The sequence below is a fragment of the Nestor notabilis genome, unplaced genomic scaffold, assembly GCF_000696875.1.
Source record: "Nestor notabilis isolate BGI_N333 unplaced genomic scaffold, ASM69687v1 scaffold3570, whole genome shotgun sequence".
In the NCBI taxonomy this organism is placed as follows: domain Eukaryota; kingdom Metazoa; phylum Chordata; class Aves; order Psittaciformes; family Psittacidae; genus Nestor; species Nestor notabilis.
Genome location: NW_009910501.1, coordinates 77,940 through 94,962, shown reverse-complemented (window position 1 = coordinate 94,962; position 17,023 = coordinate 77,940). Strand labels below are relative to the sequence as shown.

General features: G+C 36.7%; 1 protein-coding gene across 1 annotated transcript in view; it reads left to right on the top strand.

Moving 5' to 3' along the window:
- The window catches only part of COL12A1 (collagen, type XII, alpha 1), a 59,946-nt gene that overhangs the window by 33,895 nt on the left and 9,028 nt on the right, over positions 1-17,023 (top strand). The window contains exons 36-44 of the mRNA XM_010010294.1: positions 3,480-3,629; positions 4,830-4,907; positions 5,525-5,611; positions 6,469-6,522; positions 7,046-7,141; positions 9,114-9,167; positions 10,631-10,684; positions 11,975-12,028; positions 13,209-13,280. Of these exons, the coding sequence (XP_010008596.1) occupies positions 3,480-3,629; positions 4,830-4,907; positions 5,525-5,611; positions 6,469-6,522; positions 7,046-7,141; positions 9,114-9,167; positions 10,631-10,684; positions 11,975-12,028; positions 13,209-13,280 (699 nt within the window). The remainder of the gene's footprint in view (positions 1-3,479; positions 3,630-4,829; positions 4,908-5,524; positions 5,612-6,468; positions 6,523-7,045; positions 7,142-9,113; positions 9,168-10,630; positions 10,685-11,974; positions 12,029-13,208; positions 13,281-17,023) is intronic.

Here is a 17,023-nt window from a genome sequence, read left to right as displayed (position 1 = left end):
AAGACACAGAACAGCATGTGGCATGCCTTGTTTTAGATTTCAGTGAGTTGAGACTTCCCTTCTCTAAGTCAGTGGTGTGAAACTTTCTACATGCTGTACTGCCAGCAGTCTGGTTTAAGTATCTGCTGCTAATTTCACGGACATCGAGTTAACTTTTTCTTGTAGTTCCTCTAAATATGATAGAGCTGAGCAGAATTATCTGACAACGCTTACAGTGAAGCACTCATCATTTATCACAGCAAACGGGGAACAACCTGCAACCCCAGCAATACTACCAGTTACCTATAACTGTTTAATTACACTTGCTGGTGGAAAACCACTAAGAAATAAAATGTATTATTTTAGTAGTTAGATACATATGAACAGAAAGCAATCCTAAAATGCCAAATAATGTACAGAAGTTAACAGCCATTTGCAAATTATCTTAAAGCTCTGGAACTATGAATTTTTGCTTGTGAGACTATTTCCTAAGCAAAAATGTATCAGTTATTTAGTGCAGTGTGTCATTCCCCCCCCCCTTTTTTTTTCCTGGGAAGAAATCAAAAGTTCAGGTGTTGATAGTATCTGAAGTAACAGGAGTAGCCTTGATTAAAGAGCCATATTTGGGATTTTTCACCATGTAACCGAGCTGACTGCTCTGGATTCTCTCCAGAATGATTACTGAGTGCTGAGTCAGGTTGTTAATGATACCACTGTGGGATTCTACAACTCACAGCTGGGAAAGCCCTATGTATCAGCCATGTTGATTAGCTCCTAAAATAAAGGATAGCAGTACATTCAGCTGTGTGAAGGAAGGAAAGTAAGATTAGCACATTTCAAGAGGTACTTTTGCAATTTCTCCTACCATCCAGTTTCAAAGAAATGACAAATCTTTAGAATGTGTGAATATGTTTTCTAAAATATCACACATTTTTGTGGTTTTCATTTGATGACTTACTGGGTCATTCAGTGAAACACAGTTAACTACACCTAACTGTGCAGGGAAATTTACTTTGGCATACTCGAACAATTTGCGTAGCATAGCTATGGTGAAAGCTGTTGAATCTGGCAAGCCCCATAGGAAAAATCTTAACTGCCTGAGACAGTCATTAAATTTATAACTGAATGTTTTGGAGAGATGGGTGACTTATACTTTCTTATTCTTACCATACTACCTTTTAGATTGCAGTTTTACAGTAGTTAGCTACAGGAAATTTGATAATGAGCATATGTCTTTCTGCTGATGTACATATGGGATAATAGTTTGCTTAGCTTACTGATGTGGTTCATTTTGCAGTAGATCAGAACACCATAAAACTTTATCTTAGGAGGGGTCCAGCAAGAAAGATGAAAGCATGTTTTCTTTCTTAAAAACCTCAGTGCCTTCTGGCACTGAAAATGGTCAGAATTGATGCTTTGTATTGGTGTGTTCAAAATTGAAGAGAATCTTTCTGTTAAAATTTTGTTTTCAACAAAGTGTAAGAAGATTGAATAGAGGTGTTTTATCTACAGTAAAAACTAGATGCCTGCTTTTATCAGATTTGTACCTGGACTATGAGATTCAAGCTGGAACTCAGAGCTTCTGTTAAATCAGCAGTTAGCTGGCTGAGTCAATGACTTAGGGAACCTCTGCTTATTTTTGGATTGCTTCTTCTTTGGATACATAGGTAATACTCGACAGTTATTGCTGTTTGAACATTTTCAAATTGATGTTCTAATTCAGCACTGGATGTAGAGTTATGTCTCCAAAGTTATGTCTGCAAATGAAAATTCCTTTGCTATGCAGTTGTCATTTACTTTATTTCAATTCAGTCCAGTAGAAGGACTTGCATGTTAGATGCCTTGCATAATTAGTAAATTACGTATGTGATGAGTTTAAACTGCTTGATGCATTAGTTAATCTGTAAAATTTAATCATATAATCAAATAACTGAGTATATGATGTATAAATGATAATGAATTTAAAGTTTTGGCATGGCACTTATTTCGTGGAAAGTTTGGTACCAAACTGTACTTTGGACACAGTTGTATTTTCATTATTTTTTATTTAGTCAAGAAACACTGTTGGGAATGATAATTAAAACCCCATTTGTATACACAGCACTGAGAATTAAACTGTGATGCCACCTGAATTTTGAATGACAAAAAGTGAGGGTAGTTTCAAAAGTCTTAATTCCAATTACATAAAATACATAATGTTTAAAGAGTTTTAGATAAACTATGCTGATGCCTAGGAGGCAATTCCTCAAGGGAAAATATTTAATATGGAAAAAAAGAACAAATTCTCAGGAGATTGTTGAGGCACTTGTTGACTCAGGACATTTAAGGGAATCTCTATTTCAACTTTATGCCAAGTTTTTTAAGCAGTCATCAAATAGCAATATGTTTCTAAAGGGTTATGTAGTATGATAACAGAAGCTTTAAAAGATGAATACATACTTCAAGGATTCTTTACTGCTTGTCTTACTGTGTTGATATTTTAACAATTAAATAGATGTTATAATATTGTACATAAGTATATGCAGTATGTAAGGTATATAAAGCCACTGAAATCTTTCTGTTGCCTTAAGATGTTCCATTAACTGCATATTAGATTTTTTTAAAATGTCCAACCCTTGTTTCTTTCTTGGAGACTCCTGAATGTGTTTTGTTTTCACAGAAATGTAGGAAATTCACTTGCATAACATTTACCATCTGTACTATAAATTTTTGGAATGGTAAACTTTCCTTCAATTTTGTTTGTTCTTCTGTTTAAGGCTTACTGTGTTTTCCCCAAACACTTAGTTCTCTTGGCAAACGTACTCTCACATTACTACAGTCATTCTTTTCTCCCTTCTAGGTTTCCCTTATTTCCAATAATTAATTTCTTCCTCTTCTTTCCTGTTTCTCCTCATTTTGGTATGTTTTTGTAGCCAAATTTCTCATGGAAATTTCTCTCTTGCTTCTTCCATGATTTTGTCTTTTTCTGGGCAGGCTTCTCTGCTCACTTTCTGTATGTTAATGCAACTAATGCCTCTGATTGAGTCATCTGTGGAAAATGAACCCTGAATCCTTGGATCTAAATCTACCTTCTGAACTACAGACAGTTTATTAGCCAGTGGGCAGTCACAGACTCATAAAACTCTTTTGTGTTCTGATGGCCTCAGCCATCAGAAAAGGACAAGAAGAACTTATATTAATTTCCTCTCAAAAATTCTTTTTATTTTTCACTTTTATGCCATCTTAAAGCAATTACATAGATCATTGTAGTTCAACTATTACATTAAATAGTATTAGCTGTGCTTCTGTATACATCTTATTGGTCTTCAACACATTTTAGAGAGGCTACTAATGTCATAGGCTTTCCTTGTGCCTGATTTTTTCCACCATTTGAAAGTATAGTACGATTGCTGGGAAGAAAAATTTAAAACAGTATTACCTAAACAGTGAAATGATATTAAAGTAGTAAGGTAAATATGCCTATGTACCTTTTCTAAGTATTACATTAAACTTCTTTTCAGGTCCATATTGTTGTAACTTCGTCACATGTTAAGATTTATATCGACTGCAGTGAAATACTGGAAAAACCAATTAAAGAGGCTGGGAACATCACAACTGATGGCTATGAAATACTTGGGAAACTTCTAAAAGGCGACCGGAGATCAGCAACAGTGAGCAACAAATATTAATCCATTCATTAGTGCAAGCCCTTGAAATTTTCTGAGGAAAGTTATTAAAGATTTAAGATTGCTGAGAAACCAGAATTGCACTTAAAGATTTTAAGTGTCTGTACTTCAAGACCCAATATACTTAACTGAAAAGTTTGGGTTTGATACCTTCTCATTCTAGCAGAATTGCAAGAACAAAAACCTAACTGCTGCAAGTTGCAGTCAGGTAAATTCAAACAAGAGCAGAAATGTTTTTCTTCTGCTAGGGAGAGCATTTAGTCATTGGAACCATTTACTGAGGATTCTCTATCGTTGGAAATCTTTAAATTAATATTGTTTTGTTTTCTTAAAAGACATTCTCCAACGAATAGGATTTATTTCTGTCAAGACCTATGGTGTATCTTACTCTAAGTGACCAGAGTAATCCCCACTGGCTTTATGATCTATAAGCCTATAATGAAAAAGTGGCTGCTGCTATGAAGGGCACATCAATTATCTCAATGCTATCACCTGAACTTCATATTAGAAGATTTAAATCTGTAATCTGACCCATATGTGCAAACCCTAACACCAGCAGAAGACTCTTGGTGCTCACCATCAAATGTTCGGTTGCATGTATCAAACTACAGGATCGTAGCTCTTGGGGTGAAAAGAAGAAAGGAAACCTTTTTACTGTACAGTCTACCTAGGTCCCAACTTCAGCCTTTTTGCAGACTTTTCTTTGGTAATCTCAGTGGAAAATTCCATAAATGAATCTGAATTAGTATGTGACTCAAAGACTTCAGTCCTTAGAGCTGGTCCAAAAGCTTTTCAGCCACATTTCATGTTGAAGTGCACAGGTGCTCAGACAATGTGTAAGTTCATCAGTAATATTCATTAAGTAAGTATTGCAAAATATTTCTTTAGTCACATATTTACCCCAGAACAAGAGCAAGCATCAGTGCTTGAAGTTCTTGTAACCTTACGTAATCTTGGTTTTAAATATTTTATTATTTATTTCATTTTCTAAATTTTTATATATTTATAAAATTATTTAATTTTAAACCATTTTTTTCTGACAGTGTCAAAAAAAGAAGTGAATGTCCAAGTGATGTAAACTACATTAGAGATAAGCTGGTTTTGGAGTAATATTTAATGATAATGCCACTAGATTTCATAAATAACATCTTAAATATCTTTCAAGAGTCCTCCTTTCTTTTACAGTTAGAAATCCAGAATTTTGACATTGTATGTAGTCCAGTTTGGACTAGCAGAGACAGATGCTGTGATCTTCCTTCTATGGTAAGTATAAATGAACCAGAAGCTATTCAGAAAATAATTTTTAATAGCAAATTTAACAATATCAATATTACCCTGGTATTATATCTCATATTGACAGCAAATCTAAACCAGAGTTGTCAGAACAGCCAGTGGACAACACTGTATTTCAAAGTTTTGTGTCTGAGGGAGATGTTATAATGTGCTAGTTGCTTAGGAATGATGGAAAAAATGTCAGTTATATTTTGTATTTCAATGAATGGTATTATGAATGGAATAGCTGTACTATTTTTTTTTTAATTTAACCAGTTCTTAGAGTAACATTCAAAAGTAACTAGTTTATTCTTTGTTATTGCAAGCTGATTGTCTAATGGACATAAATATTAGAACTACAGAAATTGCATATGAATTTGATTTTACCTGTGTATCTGTTGTTAGTGTCTTGTATAGCTCACAAATAAAATTGGCTAAATATGAAAGGTCCTGTAAAAACTTTTGGAAACCACTGTTTAGTTGTGTGTTTTACTTGTACTTGAAAACAGGATAATAGAAAATTTTGCTGTTATTGTGTTAGAAAAATATGCTGCCATCAAGCATACTTCTCTTTAAAATGACAGTAACAGTTGTGATTGTATTTTCAGAGAGATGAAGCAAAATGCCCAGCTCTTCCAAATGCTTGTACCTGTACTCAAGACAGTGTGGGACCTCCAGGACCCCCTGGACCAGCTGTAAGGAACTATTTGCAATCGACAGATTTTGTCATTTTTAGATTTATGGAAGTAGTTTTCTATTGATCTGTGGTTTTGTGAGACAAAGGTCAGTCAGAGAGATCAACATCTCCATAATGTTATGGTAATCTGTTCCCCTTTCATCTCAGTTTAAACCACAATTGAGCAGCTCCTACCACCTCTACTTATTTACATAATAATCCTTTTCCCATATTTCCAGTGTAATCACTGTGAATAGCTACTTATTGTTTGTTAGGTTGAAAGAATCTGGCCCAATCTCAGCTGTCTTGCACTTCATGTACAAGATATTTTAACGGACTGTGCAAATATTTTTTCCTGAATACAGAGTCAGGATTTCACTCCAAGGAAAGATTCTTTACTCAGTCAGGGAAACAAATTATAGTCTCTTTTTTTGTGTGGAGAGACAGCAATCTATGAGTTGGATATCCTCCTACTAGTATGAATATAAAGGAATTATACTCAGCCCAGTAGTACTTCTACTTTTAAGCTACCAAAAATGCAGCATGAGGAATCTGAAGTCCAGTTAAGTTGTCTGCCAGTCTACTAGAGAGGTATCCATAGATTTTGATGAATATAAATTGAAGCAGTTTATATCTGCAGAGACAAAGATGACAATAATTTTTCATGGGCTGAATTGTCAAGGCTGAAGCTGATGTGGTTTAACTGAGTTTCTGATGCATCTTCTGTTCTAGTACTCTTTTTAGTAGTGTGATCTATACACTTCAAAACTTTAGGCTTTCATATAAGTGATAAAGAAGATTCAAAATGCACATTGGTATGATGTACCCTTGCTTTCCCTGAATGAAATACATTTTCTTTCCAAATATTCAATGTAGGGTGGCCCAGGTGCTAAAGGTCCCAGAGGTGAAAGGGGTTTGACTGGATCATCTGTAAGTATCTTTCTGGAATGCATCTATAATGTTACTACATGCTTACCTGCGTGGAACTGTGTTTAATTCTATGCTGAGCTAAGAATGGAAATTAAAAATTTATTTGGAAATATGCCTATATGTTTTTTATGTGCAGCCTACCTGTTGAGACTATATGTACACAGTCTATGTATATATGCAGCCTCAAAGGCACTGACTGCACATCAGCAAACTAGAGTACATGCATCAGGGTGTTAATAAATACCCTGCAGGATTGTTGTCCTTTCTTCCGTACAGAGGGGACAGCTATACTTCTAATTCAATACTGTCAGAAGGTGTTTTGGCCTGAGACTGCCAATGTGAATGAGGGAATAGCTTATGAAAGGGTATGCCACTTGAATAAGTGTTTCCACAGTTGTTCTGAAGTTTTAAATGTATCTCCAGGCTTCTGGTTTACCTTAAGTGTCTAACCCAAAGGATTTTATAATTACACATCTAAGCAGGGTTTGCCATTTACAATCTTGCTTTAATTTTCTGCTTCAAGGGGCCGCCTGGTCCTCGTGGTGAGACGGGTCCTCCTGGCCCTCAAGGTCCCCCAGGTCCACAGGGCCCCAACGGGCTGTCTATCCCAGGTGAACCGGTGAGTGGCCATTCTGAGTGCGGGTGGCAAAGTGTGTGGGGTCAGACCTGTCCATAGGGAGTTGGTAGTCTTGGGAAGAGAGTGGCAGCTTTGCCTTAACGTTCATTTTTCCCTGCAATGCAGTAGTATTATGAAGCAGGTCTCTTTCAATACAGTTGCATTTTCTATCCCGATTGTTACATGTGCCCGTGAAGGGGCAGAGTCTAAGCATTCTAATGTACATTGTGCTACTCCATTTTCAGTTTCACAGCTTTTCTGTAGAGTTGCATCTTTCAAGTTCTAGGATTCAAAACTATAAAACTGTGCTGCAGGAAAATTAAGCACACAATATTACTCTGGAGATTTTCTTGGGGGTTTACATGTCTAACTTTTATTTTCCATGCTCAAATCAGTAGCTGAAAGTTCAGAGAGGCAATGGGTGCCTAGATCTAGATATGCAAAACAGCCCTTTGTTACTAGGGGGCTTTCTTGGCAACAGCATACATGTTTTAGTGAGAGGCTACTTCCGATTTCACATACGTGCCTTCAAAGCCAGAGCAATTCTATTAACACTGATGAAGTTTCGCCAGATTCTGTTTTTTATAGCCGACAGCATATGTAACCCTTTGTTTACATTCTGAATATATTGACTGCTTTTGCCATATTTTAATAAGTAATCACCCCAAAAGCAGGAATATAATTTTGATGTTTTCTGTTTAGCTTGGATGTTAATATAATCAGGATTTTTTTTATTAAGTTTTTGATTAAAATATAAAGCTTATGGAAAAAAAAAGAATTGGTATCTAATTGCATGCTGTCTCATTTTGCATTTGAAACCAGGCTAGCTTCTCAGTATGTAAAGTAATTTGGGAAATGGAAAACAAAATGTGCTTTAAGATAGAGATTAGGTACACCTTGTGTTTTGTAAGGACAAAGTAGACAGCTTTTGTTAATCAGTGTAGGTGCTTTTTATTTTTTTGTTATATACTGTGAGGAAAAACTTCAAGATGACCTAGAGGTGCCAAACAGCAAGAAAGGCCAAACACATTCCTTTTACATGTGGAACATAATTGTTCTGGTTCTGCTGTAGCAGTCATTTTTCTCCTTCTTAGTCACTGGTGCAGTGCTGTGTTTTCGACTTTAGCCTGACAACAACACTGAGAATGCATGCCAGAACACGACAATAATAAATGCATGTGTTTGTCACATTCAGTTTGAAAACCTCTGAAGAATGAAAATAGCAACATTGGTGGATTAGTTTACAGTCTCATTAGTTTACAATAGACCACTTTTGAGTCATGTAATTTCATTTTTCATATCAATTGTAATTCACTTTGGTAGGCTGTGTTTACAAATTATTTGATTATTTGTGTGTCATCAACAATTATTAATGATGGAGCATCATGCAAGCCACTGTGGAAAATAAAGATTGTATGTCAAATTTAGCTCTTCTGATTTCAGACCATACATTTATACTACAGGGCTGTAGGGTATGTGGAATACAAGCTAGCTGAGAAAGGTAATGCATTGCTTCATTATGTGCTTTTTCATCTTGTGTACTGGAAATGTGTAATGGCTTTTAGACCATAAGCTAGAGAAAAATAGTGATACTTTAAAAAGACCGAGCCTTTAACTTTGGTGAGTGTAGACAGCTCTGTTCATCAGTTGAGAAAGGTAAGGGAGTTTGAGAGAAAACATGTAACCCTTCCCTGCTTTCCTGCCTATGAAGACCTTGATATCAGTTTCTCTTACTGAGAAGACATGTCACTTCCTTATCAAATGTCAACCAGTCATCCTGCATTTGCAAATATTTGTGAGATCAGTATTGCTTCTTTTAAGAGGTATATGTATCTTATTCCATAACACATATTTGGCTTATGAATTCCTTAATTTAGGTATCTTGCATAAATATTTTGTGTCCATTACACAAATGTATTATTCTGCTCATCTACTGTAATTCAGAATCTCTAACAATAATTTATGAAAATTATAGGGTCGTCAAGGAATGAAAGGTGATGCTGGCCAGCCTGGACTACCAGGGCGATCGGTAAGTAGACACTTAGACAAGATAATGTCATTTCACACAGTTCCTGATGCAGGCTGGCTGCTGCACAGCTGTCTTTGACATCACTATGAATTGTGGACTTTTCTTATACCTTTCTAAGCAATAGTTTTGGAAACACAATTATTTTACACTTAGGAATGTGAAATGTAGGAAATAGTAAACCAGTCAAAACAGCAAGAGTGAAAGAACAGCTGTAGTGAATGAAGCCAGATATCCATCTGGGCAGTAGTGAATGTACAGGGACAAACCTTTGGATTAGGAAAAGTACACTGATAACTACCCAGGAAGGGTCCCTCAATTTCCGATCACCTGCAGTTAAATGTCTTCCTAAAATAAAGGTTGCAGAACCTTTCCTGAACCCCTCTTCAGCAATGGTGTCTAATTGGTTTCTACTTTAGGAAGTCAAATGGTCTTGGGATATTAATCATATGCTTTCTGAAAGAAGAAAGCAATATTACATTTCACTTACTTGCAGGTTTCCATATTTTAAACTAGGATTAGGTTTTGAGGAGAAAAAATAGGGGTTTTTTTTGGAAAACCAGACAGATTTGGATAATCTAAGGTCATTGATCTGCACATATGGTGACATAACTAACATTCCTTGGTTACTTTATTATCCTTGATTTTACTGGGGATGGAAAGACTACATAGGAGATACTTAAATGGTCTTATGGATTTGGTTTTATATATCAGGTAAGGTCAGTCATGGAACAAGGGCCTTGTATTCTTTACCGGTTTTATTAGTCCTTATAACCCTGAGTAGTAATGTCCTGTAGAAAACAATGCTACATTTTAGTGTATGATGAGATTAGACAGAAAAGGTAGAAGAACATGACAACATGATACAAGGCTGTTCAATATCCAGTTCCTACAACAATGGTACTGATCCTACACAATGCTGAATGAAATTATCCCTAGGTGTTCTCTAATATAGCCTACCTATTTAATTTTAGGGGTTGTTCTTTACCCAGAAGCTAGAAGGAAGAGAAACAGAGAATTTAGAATGTGCACAATATAGCAGCAGAAGGTTAAAAAATAGGACAATAGAGGGGGAAAGAATAATAAAGGAAGAGTCTAATTTTTGTTTCTTTAGATGATTGGTGACGGCAGCTAGGCTTTGGCACCAAGTGTTAAAGGATGAGCTGACATCGTAAATCGTGCTTGTAAAGGCAGTAAACCAGATATACTTGTTTTATGTGAACAGTACTGAAAATTGGTTTTGAAGTTGAGTTATGGGCTAATAAGGAAATGCAAGTAAAAAGTAGAGTGAGGGTGAAGGCTCTTACATCATGTATATATAATAAATGATTTCTCCTAAATGCAAAAAAAAGCATTTAAGTAAAGACAGTTAAATATTTAAATGTGTGTATATATAGTCAGATGGTTAGCATAGCAGTGATGTTTGTTCTGTCATGGATACAGTTTATCATTCCTTTCCTCTCTAGGGAACGCCAGGTTTACCTGGTCCACCTGGACCAATGGGACCTCCAGGAGAAAGGGTAAGATTTCCTCAGTTTAACTCTGAAAAGACCAAGTAACAGTTTTGGTGGGATTATTTTGTTTGTTTTGGTCCATTGCCCTTCCCCACACCTCTTTCTTTGTCATACTTGTTTTCAAATGCTTTTTCAAAAGGAGTCCTTTTATCAGTATCTTGCTTTGAGAGGTAAAAGTGGAAGGACTGGAAAAATCTAGGAGTGAAACCCTCCCCAGGTAGCCATAGGCTAGCCAGGTAGGTTCTATAAAAATTGCACTGCTTACTCTCCTGACTGGGTTCTTAGATGCCTGCTCCTATAGAGCACTGCTTCTATAGAGCTCTGTGTCCACTGAGCAGAGCTCTGCTGAGGTGCTTAGTCTTGCTGTCTTCCACATACTCTTGCTGCTGCACAGGATCCCTTTGAAAACTCTGGTTGCCTTAATGTCTGGGAGATATCATACCTGTAAAGAATCTAGCTGTGACATTCTTACTGTGAAGGTGAAGTTTGCTTCTTAACTTTTGGCTATCTGGAGCTAAGAACTTTTGTTTGAATGGGGAACTCTGAAACTCCTTCATAATGAAGAGCATGCACACAAGTATTTAATTGTGGAGTGGAGCTGTCGCCATCCCTTTCTTCTAATTTTGGGTCAAATATGCAAATCTTTTTTGTCTTCACAGTGGCATATCACCTTTGAGATGACTGAACCAATGACTTACCTTTACAGTCAAAATTAATAGCTGAGATATGCATTTATAGTTATGTTCTGTGGTGGGACTTGATGGCTGGGAATGAAAACAGACTACCATGTGGTAGCCACTTGCCAAAAAGCATACTATCGGATTGGTGGGTCATTAGTGGACCATGGACCACCAATGTTAATTTGTGTATGCTATGTTACATTATTGAAATGGGTTTTCTCAGCATCTCTTCTTGCAGGGAAAGTATCAGATGGAGGTTGTTCTTCATTTAAACAGAAACCTCAGATTTCCCAGCTAATCTGTGAGTGAGAGAACAGCAAAATGGGAGATCTTTCTTCTCTGGATAAAGCAACGATTCCTTTTCTTAAAAATGTTGAGACTCATGCTATCTTCAGTTAATCAGCAGCAGCTGAACATCTTCTAAATTGGCTGAAGCTCTGTTCCATAGCCTTCTACAGCATTAGTTGTGATAGTTACTTTTATAAATTATATTGTGGATATGTTTGAAAATACATGCTAGTAGTAACCAGGAGTTGCAATTACATGATTTTAAAGGCCATTTTAATCAGGCTACAGTCTTAAACAAGTCTCTAACCATGGTTTTATTTTTGAACAGGGTTTCACAGGAAAAGATGGTCCTACAGGTCCCAGAGGCCCACCAGGACCAGCGGTAAATATAATTTTGTCTTTGATATACTCTGAAATAAGAGAACTGAGAGAACTGAGCCAAGAGAGAACCACATCAACATTTAATTTCTGTCAAATATGAAATGGATCCTTTTTTTAATATCCTAAATGGATCTGGTGAAACTCTAATTAAAAGGTGAGCAGTCAGCTGCATAAAGCATGTATTCACAAACATTCGTAAGAGTAGTTTTGAAACTGATTTCTTCCAGTGTAAATAAGGGAAGAACCAGTTAATCTAATACTTTAGCCATGATCTGTAAATGCATAGCTAGATTTGCTAAAACTAATCAGCTTATTACTTGTATTCTGGTTAAAAAAAAACCCACAAAACAACAAAACAAAGCCAAACTCTGTTCAGACAAATTTTTCTTGACAAGAGTATTTGTGGATTAGTTTTTGCTTAAAAAGCTGCTTCATTGTGTTTCGTGGGACCATGTTAGAAAAGGTGCTGGTGTTAAGAGAAAAACTTACGCTGTATCAGACAGCCTGAGATAGGCAAGTTGCTGCAGCTCCATGTAATCAGGTCCATCCAGTAGCAAGGTGGAAGATGTATTCCTCGTAAGCATATGCAAACAGAGCACACATTTACACCAGGTATTAAATATAACTGGTGTGTATATAAATTATAGACAGGAGTCTCCAGGACAGGGCATTATATGGGCTCCCCCCATTCTCCCACAACTGTCTTTCTTGTGCTCCTTTGTGGGTGTGCAGGTGAGATTTTGTCACATAACCTAACACTAGTCTTTCATTTGTTCATATTTATCTAGTATCACTAGAATGAATTTTACGGACTTCTTGTTGAGGACTTTACATGGATCACAGATCTGCTAGATGAAGTTAGAAGGCCAAACTGTCTTGTACTCCTTTAGGAATCTGTCAGTAAGAGTGATACCAAAAACATATAGACACTGACTCTTTAGATTCAGAAATGCCTGTTAATCTGTGGTGTTATGTAAAAGGACACATTTCCATGAAGAAAAAACCCTACTTTTTTTCTAAAGGAAAGTTTTCAAGCCTGATATGTACCTAATAGAAAAAAACCTGAGGATGATATGCCTCGTTTTCACTATTGCTGTGCACTCAATACAATAACAAGTGTCTTATCAGCACTTACGCAGTTCTAGATTTCCACAATTCACATTACATGTTGTCTGCTGTAGGGTGCCCCAGGAGTTCCAGGAGTTGCTGGCCCAAGTGGAAAACCAGGAAAGCCAGGAGACCGTGGGACACCAGTAAGATAATGATACACTTACAGTATCAAATTTAAAATTACATTTTTCTGATGAATATGAGACTTCTTGCTTTAAATACTTGTCTTGCACTTATGACAGTGGTTAATACAGTGGAGCTGACCTAAGACCGCAAGCCTTTTTTTTTTCCAAACAATTTTATTTTTACAGTATGCCATTTTGCTGAGTTTAATAGCTGGGGCTGGAAATTGTGGTCTCTGGTTTCCACTCAAAAGATCATAGGCTATTATGTGCCAAGACATATATTCCTACACTGTATAAGCATGAAGAATTAGGTCAGCAAAATGACTGGAAGGTCTTTATATTTGTGTGTGCGTATGTGTAGTAAAAAAATGGTAAACTGCTGAAGGTGGACAATCTTTGATAATATTACACAATCACTACTGTTCTGCAAATATTTTGTGCCTTTTACAATGTAATTGCAAAATTATTTGGGGGTGGTTGCTGTGAGTTCTGTTCAAACCTTTAAAGTGCATCCTGAAGAGGGAGAAAGAACAGGAGGTGCTGCCTCCCACCAACAGTTTCAGGAGAAATTTGAACTGATTCATTTATAGAATCTCTGAGAAATTATGTTTGAGTCAGGAGTGGAGACAGGAATTGAAATGAGAAGTCATTCATTACGTCTACTTAATGTCTGGCAATCAGTCAGAATTTTCCATCCTGCTTCAATGTCATTGTGTATACAACAGCTGGATAATTTGGAAGAATATGTAGTAGGCTGTGCAGCTTGATGGTTACAAAGTGGAAGTGCCCAGGAGAGCACCTGGAAGCTGGGTCATTTTCTCATACACACACTGAAATCAGTCTGTGTTTCCCAGCCTGTAAATCCCATTTCTCCTTGCAGTAGAAGACACAGAGTCTTAGGAAAACACTGAAGCTTTGCTGTCTTTAGACATACACTGCTAATGTGATATTCCTGCCAGGTCAGATGCTGTGATTTGTTCACAAGTGAGCTTTCAACTATCAGGTCTATCCAAGTTTTTTTTCACCTGGGACACTGGATAGCTGACCCAGTTCAGCAGTGAAGATCTTCTGTAGGTAAATAATGTGCATAGAAGGAAATTTGGCTACAAGCCCACTTTCAGTGCTTTTGCAAAGCAAGGCAGTCAGCCTCTGTCCAAGCACTACACCTAAGTTGTAAATTCTCCTACACTCTACTCTTAAGAGCTGCTTTCAGTTAGAAGTACATTCTACTCTCCTCCAGTAATTGCACTTTCATGTAGTGGGACACTGTGCATCATATTTACCATTTCTTATGTTTCTCAGGAATTCTGGCTTGGACCTTGCACAGATGTTTTACCAGATTCCTGGTGGACAGAATTTCAACACTTTCCTTTGTGTCCAGCATTAGAATTGCCAAAGGTGTGGCGTGATGGCCAAATGCAACTTGCAGTGTCATGAATAATAAATAGTTCAGGCCTGCCAGAATTTGTAACTTCCTGCCCTGGAGAAAGGTAGTAAGGTTTTGCTTTCCTCTGATAAATACAAGAAGTAAATAATTTTTGACCAGATCCTGTCATTTTTATTTCTACCTGAACAGCCTGTAGTGCTGGTACTCTGAAGCACAATTCAGGTGAAAGACCCCTGCAAAGCAACGAACGTTACACCCCAGACAAAAGATGCACAGTTACATGCAAATTATGATGAGCCTTGGTGTGAAAACATTCCCACTGGCTGCAGTCAGCTGGAGCTCTTTCCTGATGCATTAAATACCACTAATGTGCTAAGATGAGGCAAACCACGCCACAAATGTGGCTGTAAACATTCCTCTACCTCAATGCGTACTTAGACTAGAACAAGTTGATACTTGAAGTGCTAACTGAATTTTCATGGAAATAGGAAATCTGACTTTTTAATCTGCTTATAAGTACTTCCAAGAGAAATTTAGGTGGTTTTTTTCAGTGTAGTAGAAAAATGACTGAAAAAGGAACTGTAAGAATACAAATGAGTCAGTAATCTATTGAGAATTAGGCACTGGCTATTCTTAAGGAGGCTAAAATATCTGTTCTCTCTCTCTGTCTGTTCAGAGACTGAGAATTTGGTAGTAGTCTGTACGCATATCATAGGGTAACAACCAGCAAGGGTAAGAAAAAGTCATTAAACTAGAAGAAGATATTGGCTTAAGAAGAAACTGGTATGTTTTCTGTTAATGAATGTAATAGGAAATACAAGATCTTGGACTATCAGAAATGAAAAGTTCCAGTATTGCTGTTTTATAGGTGTAAGAGTGAAAATGGCAACAGATGAGTGGACAGACTAAGTCATCTTAAGGTATAGCTGTCTCGTTTATAAGACAGACTTCGTGACAACAGGGTCTGACTTTGTTGATTGAGAAAATCCCCAGGATTTAGACTGATGCCTCCAGGACCAAATACAATGTGAAAACCCTTAAAGGGTAATCCCAAGCACATAAGGGAGACTTTTGTTGGTAGTTAAATGTGGGTTTTGAGCATTTTCTGTTCTCTACTGCCATGTGTTTACTGACCTTGCATCCATTCATACAGACATCCTAGACGAAGTCTCAAAAAGTTGCTGCTTTGGGAGTAACGAACTGGTGGTTCTTGTGGGGAGCAAACATTCTTTTGAGGAAAACAATTGAGTACATTATCTTTTAAAGCAAAAATAGCAAAAATTCCTTAGTTTTGTCCTCCTTCAGCCATAGAACTTTGCTGCAGCCCCAGCCCGCATCCCACAGCTCAGAAAAATCCCACAGGCAGCATAAACTAGCTTTCCTCACACTGACCTCAAGTGACTCCCTCATTGCAGGATATCAACAAAAAAGAATGTCAGCGGCAGCTGCTGCTTCTCAAAGTGCTGGCAAGCAGTTGGCTAAGTTGCACGTTTTTGTCTATTAAAAGGAAATAAACTGAAACTTAAGAAGAATTATAACCAAGTGGGAAGAAGATGCAAATAGTAATTCAGTAGTTGCAGTTAAATTTTTTTTTTTGTAAATCATATTTCTAAAATACCCAGGTGGTGGAAAATTAACTTTGTCAACCTCTAAAAATAACAGTCAACCTCTAATCTTCAAATTTTAAAGTTAGATTGGAATAACCTATAGATTTCCAGTCATAAAACTGAATCCATCTTAGCAAGGTCACAAATTGAAGAATGATGCTCATTCGATTTCAGTGAATTGTAAAATTGACTGTATATCATATATTTTATTATATTTTTTATTACAATTTTCATATTATAATTAAAGAATTGCCTTAGCATTTTTCTAGTTTGGGGACCTTTGTTGGCAATACTTTTGAGCAGTGTTGTGCTTTTGTTACTAGAGCACCCTCTTGTCTTACCAACATCACTTGTGGCTGAAGACAGTCTGAACTTGGCTAGTCAGCAAAAACATTTCCAGAAACACTATATAGGGTTTGAACATTTTAAATTTGCTTAATTTTTTTTTTCTTGTCTCTTAGTTCTGCTGTGTGAATGCTCTAGCAAGTGAATTCGTGGGAACATGGCATTTTAAGTAATTATTAGAATATTGTCAGGATAGTAGACCAGAAATCTGATTTCTAGTGCTTGCACTTACCTAGTGTAAACAAGAAGAAATACTGTATGATTTGCTTCCTGTCAAAACATCATGAGGTTGTACTATGAAAGCCTTAGAAAAATGAAAATACAATGAGCAGATATTATAAATATGTACTCAGAAGGGAAAGAATATTTGTAATTTTGATGGGTATATTTTATACATATTAGTAATTGATGGGTGGCATAAT